Below are 13,285 nucleotides of genomic sequence, written 5' to 3' on the forward strand. Positions count from 1 at the left end.
TAGCAACAGCAAATATTTTTCTTCAGACGAAAGAGAGATTGTTTTACTCCCTCTGACTTCTTCCCGTCAGTAAAAGCTTTCTCTTGTTTCAGCTTTTAGTGTGTTTAGGTCCCTGGAAATTGATAGACATGTTCTTTGGTAATCCTGATCTTTAGATTTTTGTCTTGATATTGATATTTGTAGCTACTCTTTCCCCTTTCTGAATCCTGTAGGAATCTGAGGTTGCAGCACAGTTTTCTTAGTCATACAGTACTTCTTAGTCATACAGTACTTGTGACCTGTATTTTATTGTTCCTTTTGAGTAACAGGAGGTCAGAAGGTCGGTTTTATTTTTTTTTATTTTTAGGAATTGGAATACTGCTGTTTCTTACACAAGGTGCAAATCATTGGCCAGGCTGGTCTCAAACTCCTGACCTTGTGATCTGTAAGATTTAAATATTACAAAGTGCTGGTTTAAATGTATTTTTTTGAAAGTGCTTTTATATTTCACTGTTAAGACAAAGGACCCTCAAAATGTTTCTTCTGAACTTTTTTATGTTGGGTAAAATAATTGCAGTAGAGGGTTAAGGTAAACTAATAGGAACTGTATTTTTGGCACTTTCCTAGTTAGTAATTAATCACTTATGTGGCAGTTTGACCGAAGGGCAACCCTGGGTTCAGGTCTAGACTTCTGATCCTAATCTGTGAGTTGTCAGGGTTACTAAGGAGATGATTTCCTTCCAGTTAGTTCATCCTTAGCTTATTCAGGAGGTTGGCCTGAAAATGTTGATATTTTCAGTACATATTTTTGCACTAATAAGTGATGAGAGCTGTATCATGAGGATACAGGCTAGAATTTGTTTCTTTGTCACTCCTTAGGTAACTCTGTGCTGTGTAGGACTAGGAACTTGGTGGGTGTTTTTGTTTTTGAGATGGAGTCTCACTCTGTCACCCAGGCTGGAGTTCAATGGTGCGGTCTTGGCTTACTGCAGCGTCTGCCTTCCAGGTCCAAGCGATTCTCCCACCTTGGCCTACCAAGTAGCTGGGACTACAGGCGTGAGCCATCATGCCTGGCTAATTTTTATGTTTTTAGTAGAGATGGGGTTTCACTATGTTGGCCAGGCTGGTCTCAAACTCCTGACCTTGTGATCTGCCCGCCTTGGCCTCCCAAGGTGCTGGGATTACAGGTGTGAGCCACCGCACCTGGCCAAACTTGGTGTTTTCTTACTGTGAAATCTTTCTGACTTTTACATCTTAGTACTCCAGTGAGAGAACTTCAACACAGGCTGTTAATGTTTATTTTTCTTTCTGTATTTGGATACATCTGGTTGTATACTCTTTAGATTGCAGCCTTTTGTGAAATGTAAAGAGCCAATTATTGCTTGGCTTTTTACAATAAGTAGTTACTACTTAAAAAAAAAATGAATGGTGGCCGGGCATAGTGGCTCACGCCTGTAATCCCAGCACTTTGGGAGGCTGAGGTGGGTGGATCACCTTAGGTCAGGAGTGCGAGACCAGTGTGACCAACATGGTGAAACCCTGTCTCTACTAAAAATACAAAAATTAGCCGGACATGGTGGCAGACGCCTGTAGTCCCAGCTACTCAGGAGGCTGAGACAGGAGAATTGCCTAAACCCAGGAGGCAAAGGTCACAGTGAGCCAAGATGGTGCCGCTACACTCCAGCCTGGGTGACAGAGTGAGACTCCGTCTCGAAAAAAAAAAAAAGTGAAAGGTGAGGTTTGGGCTTCTGGTAATAATTCTTAAAATTAAAAAGTGAAAAAAATAGAAACTTGCCTATTAAAATTATTAAATCACCAATAATGCCACCACTTAAAGACAACCATGGTTAGTATTTATTGTATTTCTTTTGTGTCCTTTTTCTCCAAATTTTTTTTTTTTTTTTTTTTTTTTTTTGAGATGGAGAATCACTCTGTCACCCAGGCTGGAGTGCAGTGATGCGATCCCACCACCACGCCCGGCTAATTTTTTGTATTTTTAGTAGAGACAGGATTTCACCATGTTAGCCAGTATGGTCTCGATCTCCTTACCTTGTGATCCACCAACCTCGGCCTCCTAAAGTGCTGGGATTACAGGCATGAGCCACTGTGCCCAGCTCTCCAAATATTTTTTAAACAAAGTTGGGATTATACTGCATATAGAATTTTGTGTTCTTTTTTCACTTAACATGTACTTACTGCATAATTTAATTTTTTTTTTTTTTTTTTTGGAGACAGAGTCTCGCTCTATTGCCCAGGCTAGAGTGCAATGGCATGATTTCAGCTCACTGCAACCTCTGCCTCCCTGGTTCAAGTGATTCTCCTTCCTCAGCCCCCTGAGTGACTGGGATTACAGGCGCGTACCATCACGCCTGGCTAATTTTTGTATTTTTAGTAGAGACGAGGTTTCACCATGTTGGTCAGGATGGTCTCAATCTCTTGACCTCGTAATCCACCCACCTCAGCCTCCCAAAGTGCTGGGATTACAGGCTTGAGCCACTGCACCGAGCATTTTGTTTGTTTGGTTTTTGAGATGGAGTTTCACTCTGTCACTCAGGCTGGAGTGTAGTGGCGCCGTCTAGGCTCACTGCAACCTCAGCCTCCTGGGTTCAAGCATTTCTCGTGCCTCAGCCTCCTGAGTAGCTGGGATTACAGGTGTGCACCACCATGCCCGACTAATTTTTGTATTTTCAGTAGAGATGGGGTTTCTCCATGTTGGCCAGGCTGATATCGAACTCCTGACCTCAAGTGATCTGCCTGCCTTGATCTCCCAAAGTACTGGGATTATAGGCGTGAGCCACCGTGCCTGGCCTCATGTAGTATTTTATTTTTGATTAATTACTTTGTTAATTTTTTTTTTTTTTTTGGAGATGGAGTTTCACTCTGGCACCCAGGCTAGAGTGCAGTGGTGTGATCTTGGCTCACTGCAACCTCCACCTCCCGGGTTCAAGCAATTCTCCAGCCTCAGCCTCCTGAGTAGCTGGGATTACAGGTGCCTACCACCATGCCGGGCTAATTTTTGTATTTTTAGTAGAGATGGGGTTTCACCATTTTGGCCAGCCTGGCCTCGAACTCCTGACCTCAGGTGATCTGCCCGCCTCGGTCTCCCAAAGTGCTGAGATTACAGGTATGAGCCACTGCACTCCAGCCTGGGCGACAGAGCGAGACTCCGTCTCAAAAAAAAAATAATAATAATTTTAAAAGTTAGCTACTCTGGAGGCTGAGGCAGGAGGATTGCTTGAGCCCAGCACTTTGAGGCTGCAGTGAGCCATGATTGCACCATCGCACTCCAGTCTGGGTGATAGAGTGATACCCTGTTTCTGGAAAAAAAAAAAAAAAAACCAACTACAAACTAACATTCCATTTCAAAACACTGACAGGTATTACATCCATTTTGTTTCCATTTATCTAGTCCCTCCGGTCCCCAGTGCATTACCATTAGTTTTTCTTCTTATTCAAAAGTAGCTTTACTCAATATATTGTTTTGTACCTTGCTTTTTTTCCTCTCTCGACAATATATTTTGTACATCTATTCTTATCAGTAGCCAGAGAATCTTCCTTGTCATAGATTAGTCATCCAGTACCCTTTAGATGGACAGCTGGGTTGTCCTCAGTTTTTGCTGTTGTAAACAATAAGACAGAATTAGTAGCTCGTCTGCACCAATTTTTAAGGGAAATTTATTATTTGTACAAGAAAGCCAGATAATACATGTAGAAATAATGATAGAATTAGAAAATCAATATTTTCAGCATCTCCCCCCATTAAAAAAGTACAAGAGAGAATCATTAATGAATGTTAAACCATTAAGTAAAAAGTTAAGAAGGAATAGTATATTTACATGATGCCAAATAATAGCCACAGATTACTAACTGTAAAGAGGGAGATACTCCTTTACAAAGAGAGGTCTGGCTGTTAACAACCTCAACCAAGTAATCGTATTTCAACAAATGATCCCTAATGATTGTACAGTCTGAAAATATGTGCCACCCGATGTACTCCACCTTGAGGTATATAGGCACATCAACTGTGATGCACTGTCACCAAAAACATGTAAACTAATGAAGATTTTAGACCTAACCTATTGTTTACAGGAAATAAAGGTATAGAGAGGAAGCTAAATGCTACTATGAGGAAGCAATCAGTTGAGTCTAGGATGTAAGGCATTCTAACAAGTCAACTGTCCTAATCTTTTAGAAAAGCTAGTGTCAGCTGGGTACAGTAGCTCAGGCCTGTAATCCCAGCACTTTGTGAGGCCGAGGCGGGTGGATCACCTGAGGTCAGGAGTTCATGACCAGCCTGGCCAACATGGCAAAACCTGGTGTCTACTAAAAATACAAAAATTAGCTGGGCGTGGTGGCAGGTGCCTGTAATCTCAGCTACTTGGGAGGCTGAGGCAGGAGAATTGCTTCAACCCAGGAGGCAGAGGTTGCAGTGAGCCGAGATTGCACTGTTACACTCCAACTTGGGCCACAAAGTGAGACTGTGTCCCCCGCCTCCCCCAAAAAAGCTAGTGTCACAAATGAAAACATAAAACGTGGAGGCCATTCTAGGATAAAGGAGACTAAAGAGACATAAACGTCCAAAGTCATTGCTTGAGTTTTGATTAGATTCTGGATTTTTTTTTAAGTCAACCGTAAATGAAATTTTTTTTGGCAATTGGGAAAATTCGAACAAGAACTGAAGTATTCGATGATAATTGGTATAGTAATGTTATTGTGGTTATGAGGCAGAACGTCCTTCTTCCTAGGAGGTGCATAGTGAAGTAAATATGCGGGGTTAAAGTGTCTTGATACCTACTGAAATAATTCCAAAATTATACAACAAAACAAAACAAAAAACAACTTTGATATAGCCATATCTCTATCCATGGAGCTAGATGAGGCAAATTTGGCAAAATATTAACAATTATTGAGTCTAGGTGGAGAATAGTGTATGTTTATTGTACTATTTTTTCAACTTTCCTATTTTTTGAAAACATTCATAGTGGAGTTGGAAGAAACATTTATGCCACAATGGATAATATTGTACATATGTAGATATTCTTTTGAAAGACCATTTTATCAGGCTACGTAGTCCAGTATATAGACCACAATTTGTTCTTCAATCATTGCACTTGTGTGTACTGTTCTGCTAGTTGCCATTTTAGTAGAATTTTAATTTGTGATGAAGTTTTCTCTTTGTACATCTTGTGGTAGATGAGAAAAAGAACCTGATTTTTTTTTTTTTTTTTTCCCTTCCCTTTCCTTCTCTGTCCTCTACCCTGGATCTTTAGTGGAGAGGAGAAAATGAGTGAGGAAGATACTCCCAAATAATCTTTTTTTTTTTTTGAGATGGAGTCTCGCTCTGTCACCCAGGCACTGGAGTGCAGTGGCACTATTTCAGGTCTCTACAACCTCTGCCTCCTGGGTTCAAGCAATTCTCCTGCCTCAGTCTGATGAGTAGCTGGGTTTACAGGTGCTTGCCACCACACCCGGCTAATTTTTGTATTTTAGTAGAGATGGGGTTTCACCATGTTGGCCAGGCTGTCTCAAACTCCTGACCTCAAGGAATCCACCCTCCTTGGCCTCCCAAAGTTCAGGGATTACAGGCGTGAGCCACTGTGCCTGGCCTGATCCTTTCTTTAGATATAAGGTTGAGCTATGGAGAATATGAGAATATGAAATATTTTTGGAAGAAAAATTCTGGGAGAAGGGTCTTTTTTGAGAAAGTGTCATTAAATAGGAAAAGAATAATTTGCTTTTTGAGCTAGAATTATATTTGCAATGGAAAGCTTCTTGTTGCAGAATAGTCGTTCTTTGACATTATTCTTTATTCCTTAGATTTCCATGAAGACAATTTACAAGGACCTGTATGGCCTCATTTTAGCTTCTTCAGTGTGTTGGAGCTGTTACTTGCTCCTTCATTTCCTGGGCCTGGTGTGACAGTGGCTACTGAGCACCATGAAGGTTGTCCCAGAAAAGAATGCTGTCCGGATACTCTGGGGGCGAGAACGGGGTGCTCGGGCCATGGGAGCTCAGCGGCTTCTGCAGGAGCTGGTGGAAGATAAAACCCGGTGGATGAAATGGGAGGGCAAGGTAAGGAAAATGGCTATATTTCACATAGGATTTGTGCTGGTGATGGTAGAATGAGATCTTAGAATGGGTTAACAGTAGAGTTGGGATATATTTATCTTGTGTGGGAGAGTTGACATATCTGACTTAGGGAGTTGTTTGTAAATTTGAAAGAATTAATGTGCTAGAAATATCTTTTTCCTTTAGAGCTAGACAGTTTTCCTGAAGGTAATTTAGGTTTATCTCTCTCAATTTGTAGCTTGATCATTGTCTCCAGTTTTTAAGCCTACACTGTGAATACTAATCTAGAATGGTTAATGTGCTTTTGAGATAGGGTGAACCATAGTCTATAAAATACATAGTCTATGTATTTTAACTTTTTTTTTTTTTGTCTCCCAGAGAGTAGAACTGCCGGATAGTCCACGCTCTACCTTCTTATTGGCCTTCAGCCCAGACAGGTACTTAGTAATTATCTGTAACTTAACCTTAAGATTTGTGATAACAGTGCTTTCTGTATATTTGGCCTGGCTTGATCTTCCAAGTCAGTCCTTAAAGGCTCTCTGAAGTACTTTGTGAACAGTGCTTTGGCCACGTGTCAGAAAGGGAAAGAAAGTAGATGAGCAGTGCTAACCTGAAAAATCATGAGAACAAGCAAAGGAAACAGAGGATCAAAACTTGGAAAGTTTCTCAATAGCAATCATTTGCCTATGTGATATAGCTCACCAGTGGCATGATGGTTATTCCAGTGGGAAAAAATATTTTCTGAATGTGGCATGTGTCATTTGGGGATAGTGTGGACAAGCCAAAAGCCTTTAAAGATCAGAATATTTCTGTTTGTAGATATATTTTTGCCTTATATCTAGATATATGTTTGCCTAACGTACAAAGCTTAGGTTCTTTCATGTTGGGATCGGCAGGTAGCATCACTATTCTGTGTTGTCCAAAGTTGATAAGGTTGGTTACCCTTCCACATGCTTCTGAATTAGTTTTACTCTTTGATTTTCTAGGACTCTCTTAGCCTCCACCCATGTGAATCATAATATCTATATTACGGAGGTGAAGACTGGCAAGTGTATTCATTCCTTGATTGGACACCGCCGTACTCCATGGTGTGTCACTTTTCATCCCACCATCTCAGGCCTTATTGCTTCTGGCTGCCTAGATGGGGAGGTTAGGATTTGGGATTTACACGTGAGTATTTCCTTAAGATACCCTTTTCTTTTGGTTTTCTGTTTTTTTTTTTTTTTTTTTTTTTTTTGAGATGGAGTCTCACTCTGTCGCCCAGGCTGGAATGCAGTGGCACGATCTCGGCTCACTACAACCTCCATCTCCCAGGTTCAAGTGATACTTCTGCTTCAGCCTCCCAAGTAGCTGGGATTACAGGCATGTGCCATCATGCCTGGCTAATTTTTGTATTTTTGGTAGAGACGGAGTTTCACTATGTCGGCCAGGCTGGTCTCAAACTCCTGACCTCAAGTGGTCCGCCTGCCTCAGCCTCCCAAAGTGCTGGGATTGCAAGCATGAGCCACCATGCCCAGCCTCTTTTGATATTCTAAATGCAGAGGCTTGTTTACCATTGAGTTTTTAATTCTGGAAGAGCCTAGCCGGGTTCTTAGGACTACATCTGAATATATTGTGGTAGACATTGCCCACTTAATTAATAGGAAGTCTAATTCCCTGTCTTCCATTCCTTTTTGTTTTTATTTTTTGCAATAGTTTAAGCATGCCCTGAGATTGCCTTCCATTCTAAGATGAACATCCGCTTTTGCTTCCTTTGGCCCATTGTGACATAGTATAGGAGAATCTAAGATATGTTCAGGATGGATTTCTGTTGTGTAAGGGCAAAGATTGTCCTGTACTCTGATCATGATCATCAAAGCAAGATCCTCTTTGTCCTAGTAACTGGCTAGCAGGTTGTCTTGCACCATGTTGTACACCAAGCTTGAGTTTTTCTCAGGCTTTAGATATAGGAACTGTGGGCTGGGCGCAGTGGCTCACGCCTGTAATCCTAGCACTTTGGGAGACCAAGGCAGGAGGATTGCTTGAGTTCAGGAGTTCGAGACCAGCCTGGGCAGGATATTATACCAAAAATATTATACACAAAATTATACAAAATTAGCCAAGTATGGTGCCATGTGCCTGTGGTCCCAGCTACTTGGGAGGCTGAGGTGCGAGGAGTGCTTGAACCTAGGAGGCAGAGGTTGCAGTGCCCTGAGATTGTGCCACTGTACTCCAGTCTGGGTAATAGAATGAAACCCCCTGTCAAAAAAAAAAAAAGAAAAAAAGAAATAGGAACTGTGTATATATGCTTATTGCTTATAGATTGTGAATAATTTGAAGAACTGAGCTGATTATATAGTATTTGTCTGATAAATCAGTGGCACTGCCAGATCACTGATCTTCTACATCTTTTTACAAGGATATATTTAAAGTAGTCCCTAGACGTAGTCATTTTACCTTAAATGGACCTTTCTTGAAATTGACTTCCCAGTGTGCTGGTAGCTTGTAACCTGAGAATATCTGGAATTGGTTTGTTCACAGGGTGGCAGTGAAAGCTGGTTCACAGATAGCAACAATGCCATTGCCTCCCTGGCCTTCCACCCTACGGCTCAGCTCCTGCTGATTGCCACTGCCAATGAGATCCACTTCTGGGACTGGAGTCGACGGGAACCCTTTGCTGTGGTGAAGACAGCTAGTGAGATGGAACGGGTCCGGTGAGTGCGCTGCCCCATCAGCATTGTCTGGCACAGGACTGACATGATAGAGAACATTCTGCCAGCTGTCACTTTGGAAGACAGGTTGTTATCCCCGCTCAGGGCAAGTTGTCATCCTCACAGCTTCTCCTATTTTTTTTTTGAGGCAGGGTCTCACTCTGTCACCCAGGGTGGAGTGCAGTGGTGCAATCTCGTCTCACTGCGACCTCTACCTCCTGGCTTCAAGCTATTCTTGTGCCTCAGCCTGCTAAGTAGCTGGGATTGCAGGCGCCCACCACCACACCCGGCTCATTATTTTGTATTTTTAGTAGACACAGGGTTTCACCATATTGTCCAGGATGGTCTTGAACTCCTGGCCTCAAGTAATCTGCCCACCTTAGCCTCCCAAAGTGCTGTGATTACAGGCGTGAGCCACCGTGCCCACCCCCGCCCTTTTTTTTTTTTTATTTTATTAAAGAGACAGGGTCTTGCTCTGTTACCCAGGCTGGAGTACAGTTGTGTAGTCATGACCTCATGGGCCCAAGTTACTGCGCCTTGACCTCATGGGCCCAAGCAATCCTCCAACTTCAGTCTTGTGAGTATCTGGGACTACAGGTCTGTGCAGCCACTCTCAGCTAATTTTTAAATTTTTTTGTAGAGACGGGGGTCTCACTGTGTTGCTCAGGCTAGTCTCGAACTCCTGGCCTTCAGTGATCATCCTGCTTTGGCCTCCCAGAGTGTTGGGATTATAGGTGTGAGCCACTGCACCTGGCTGCCTCCTACTTTCTAAACAGTTGACTAATCAGCTGGGAGACATTCATTTTGTTCATTTCAGCTTTCCCTTATTGGCCTCCTCTTCTGATCTTTGGAGACCAGGGTCATTAGACTCTCTTTTAGTTTCAAAGCTAACTGTGTTTTGGATAGTCTTTCTTTGGGAAAACCTGAAACAAGTTTGGGTGGTATTTTAGATACCTCGTTGGGTTGTCTGTGTATATCAAACTGGAAGATGGAGATGTAAGCATGTAATTGACATTTATTTAGTCCTCAAGATCAAAACATATTGCCTGTATTAAAGATGATGCATTGTGTTTCTTTGGTCCTCTTGGATTTGCAGTCAAATACAGGCCAATTTTCTGGTTTCAGCTATGTCATTTAATGCTGGGTCTGTTCGTTGCCACCAAGATTCATGCTTCTTGCTGGTGTAGCTGCCATATGAGGGAAGAACTGATTCTGTGGCAGAGTATGAGAGCATTTTATATGGTTAGGATGAGCTCTTGTATTTGAGCAAAGATGTGCTTAATGTAGCTGTTTCCTGGGATGGAAACCCTAGGTGTTTTTCATGTGAAATCGTTATTTTTGTGATACATATTCCTTTACTCTGGCAAGAAGTATTGAGTGTTGTTATTTTAATCTCTTTGAAAGTTTTGAAAGTCTTGAATGAAGTGGATACCTGAGTGATACCAGTTATCAGTAATGATTGCTATAAATTTGAACACAAGTTTTCTCTTCTCAGTTAACATAATCTCTCTATGCGTGTCTTTGTCTCTTCTGTGATTTCAGTCTGGTGAGATTTGATCCACTTGGACACTACTTACTCACAGCAATTGTTAACCCCTCTAATCAACAGGTAAGTTAGTCCAGCAGTTCCAATTCCAGCTAAACTGTGAGTTCTTTTCCTAACTAGTATTCCAATTCTGATTATATTGGATTTTAATTCTCAATACCCAAGTCTTTCTTTCCAGTCAAGATTTAAAGCTAGCTTCAGATTGTATATTCAGGGTTATAGTCATAATCTTGACAGGAGAGTCGATTCTGAAACTCTCCAGTGATCGCCTCATTAGAAGTAACCCTTATCATCACTAGACAGTGTTGGATAGCTTGTCACTCATGTGCCTCTGGCTGGTTGACATTTTGCTTCCCCTCACTGCTTCCATGTCATGGAGAGATGTCTTTTGTAAGACAATTGGTTTGTCAGCTGCACTCATTCAGATATGCTGCTGATTGGGAGTGGAAAATTTAATACCATGTGATTATTTTGAATCTGAGGCCAGTTGTCAATGCTTCAGGGGTAGAGAGTTGTTTCCCACCTGTGAACATTGTTTTCCTTGGATGATTGTCAGTGGTTAGTTTTTCTTGATTTACTTGGAGGTACTACCTAACTGCCTTGCTCTACCCCCTGCCCCATGCTGGTCCACGTTGCAGGGTGATGACGAACCAGAGATCCCCATAGATGGAACAGAATTATCCCACTACCGTCAGCGTGCCCTCCTGCAATCACAGCCAGTTCGCCGGACACCTCTCCTCCACAATTTCCTGCACATGCTGTCCTCCCGCTCTTCTGGCATCCAGGTGGGAGAGCAAAGCACAGTGCAAGATTCTGCTACCCCCTCACCCCCACCGCCTCCCCCTCAGCCCTCCACGGAGCGCCCCAGGACTTCCGCTTACATCAGGCTCCGACAGCGGGTCAGTTACCCCACAGCTGAGTGCTGCCAGCACCTTGGGATCCTGTGCCTTTGCAGCCGCTGCTCTGGCACTCGAGTTCCTTCCCTCTTGCCACACCAGGACAGTGTCCCCCCTGCTTCTGCCAGAGCTACTACCCCTTCCTTTTCTTTTGTACAGACCGAGCCCTTCCATCCCCCGGAGCAGGCCTCATCAACGCAGCAGGACCAGGGCCTCCTGAACCGGCCGTCTGCCTTCAGTACAGTCCAGAGCAGCACTGCCGGCAACACGCTCCGCAACCTCAGTCTGGGTCCTACCCGCCGCTCTTTGGGAGGGCCTCTGTCTAGCCACCCTTCTAGGTATCACCGAGAAATAGCTCCCGGGTTGACAGGATCTGAGTGGACCCGGACAGTACTCAGTCTGAACTCCCGCTCTGAGGCGGAATCCATGCCCCCACCCAGGACCAGTGCCTCTTCAGTGAGTTTGCTGTCTGTGCTGAGACAGCAGGAAGGTGGCTCTCAGGCATCTGTGTACACTTCAGCCACAGAAGGGAGGGGTTTTCCGGCATCAGGGTTGGCAACTGAGTCAGATGGAGGGAATGGCTCCAGCCAAAATAACTCGGGCAACATTCGCCATGAGCTTCAGTGTGACCTGAGACGCTTCTTTTTGGAGTATGACCGGCTTCAGGAGCTGGATCAGAGCCTGAGTGGGGAAGCTCCCCAGACCCAACAGGCCCAGGAAATGCTCAACAATAACCTTGAATCTGAGAGGCCAGGCCCTTCCCACCAGCCCACCCCACACAGCAGTGAGAACAACTCCAACCTGTCCCGTGGCCACCTGAATCGCTGTCGTGCTTGCCACAATCTCCTGACCTTCAACAACGATACGCTGCGCTGGGAAAGAACCACACCTAACTACTCCTCTGGCGAGGCTAGCTCCTCCTGGCAGGTCCCCAGCTCCTTTGAGGGTGTGCCATCGAGTGGCAGCCAGTTACCACCTCTTGAGCGGACTGAGGGCCAAACGCCCAGCTCCAGCAGGCTGGAGTTGAGCAGCTCTGCTAGTCCGCAGGAGGAGAGGACTGTGGGGGTGGCCTTTAACCAGGAGACAGGCCACTGGGAAAGAATTTACACCCAGTCCAGCAGATCTGGAACTGTGTCACAGGAGGCCTTACATCAGGATATGCCTGAGGAAAGCTCTGAGGAGGATTCACTCAGGAGGTAAGCAGTTGCTTTCCTGTCTTCTCCTGCATCCCTTGCTTTTCTCCTTGTATCATTTCCTTCAGTCCTATAGATGTTGTGGCTGTATTTGGAGTGTCTGGGACCCACGCATCTGCTTCTGATCTCCCCATTGCATTTTCTTGGAAAATCTTGCTCTGGTGGCAGAGATAGGATAGGGCCTAGCAGTATGAGTCAGTTGGCTGTGCTAGCTCTATTTCTGGCTAAGCTCAAGGTTCTGGCTTTAGCCTTGAAAGGAGAGTGTAGATTAGGTTAGAGAAGCATGAGGAGATGGAATCATTGACTTTCTCTGCCCTGCTTTTTGACCTTCTTGAGATGTTGTATGTGCAGGACTACTTATTGTGAGACAAAACAATGTCCCAGTGTGCCTAGGAATAAGTAAAAGAGAACCCTGCATGGTACAGATTAGTCTATTGATTCTTTGCTGATTGTGTTGCTTTGGACAACCGAGTTCACTTCCTAATCCTTATCTTTTGGAACACTGCAGTTTGACAAAGGGAAAAGAAAAAAATATGTATATCTATATATATATGTATGTCAAGGAAAGTTCCAATTTTTTCAGAGATACTTGTTTTTGGACAGCCTATTAGTTGCTCTGTTGAGATTCTCTGAATGGACCTTCCAGATGGACATTCACTTTGGAGTGGAGAAGAAGAATAATTCATGGAAGGAAGGACTCTCCATACTCGGATTGGCATCCTAGCCAACTCTTTTATGGCAGAAACAGAGTGGGTGTAGTTGATCGCCCACCACATGTTCCGTGCATGGCTATGTGCGCATCTATCTTGATTTATTAGGGACTTCTTTCTGTAATTTTGTAAAGGTCAAAGCTAGCATAATCACCAACTCCCAGAATATGCCTGTTGGATCCAAACAGCATATTGCGCTGCA

The 13,285-nt window shown here is 43.7% G+C and overlaps 1 protein-coding gene across 4 annotated transcripts in view; it reads left to right on the forward strand.

Moving 5' to 3' along the window:
- The window catches only part of LOC108521970 (activating molecule in BECN1-regulated autophagy protein 1), a 105,713-nt gene that overhangs the window by 40,330 nt on the left and 52,098 nt on the right, over positions 1–13,285 (forward strand). For 2 of the 4 annotated variants that reach the window (XM_017862068.1, XM_017862069.1), the window contains exons 2-8: positions 5,797–6,051; positions 6,427–6,485; positions 7,035–7,218; positions 8,569–8,741; positions 10,281–10,347; positions 10,923–11,069; positions 11,340–12,376. In XM_017862068.1, coding sequence (XP_017717557.1) covers positions 5,917–6,051; positions 6,427–6,485; positions 7,035–7,218; positions 8,569–8,741; positions 10,281–10,347; positions 10,923–11,069; positions 11,340–12,376 — 1,802 coding nt within the window. In that variant the 5' untranslated portion in view covers positions 5,797–5,916. Of the gene's footprint in view, positions 1–5,796; positions 6,052–6,426; positions 6,486–7,034; positions 7,219–8,568; positions 8,742–10,280; positions 10,348–10,922; positions 12,377–13,285 lie in introns of all 4 variants that reach the window. The other 2 variants (XM_017862066.1, XM_017862067.1) reach the window with 1 other exon arrangement.

The sequence above is a fragment of the Rhinopithecus bieti genome, unplaced genomic scaffold (genome assembly GCF_001698545.2).
Source record: "Rhinopithecus bieti isolate Rb0 unplaced genomic scaffold, ASM169854v2 scaffold_61533, whole genome shotgun sequence".
Classification (NCBI taxonomy): Eukaryota; Metazoa; Chordata; class Mammalia; order Primates; family Cercopithecidae; genus Rhinopithecus; species Rhinopithecus bieti.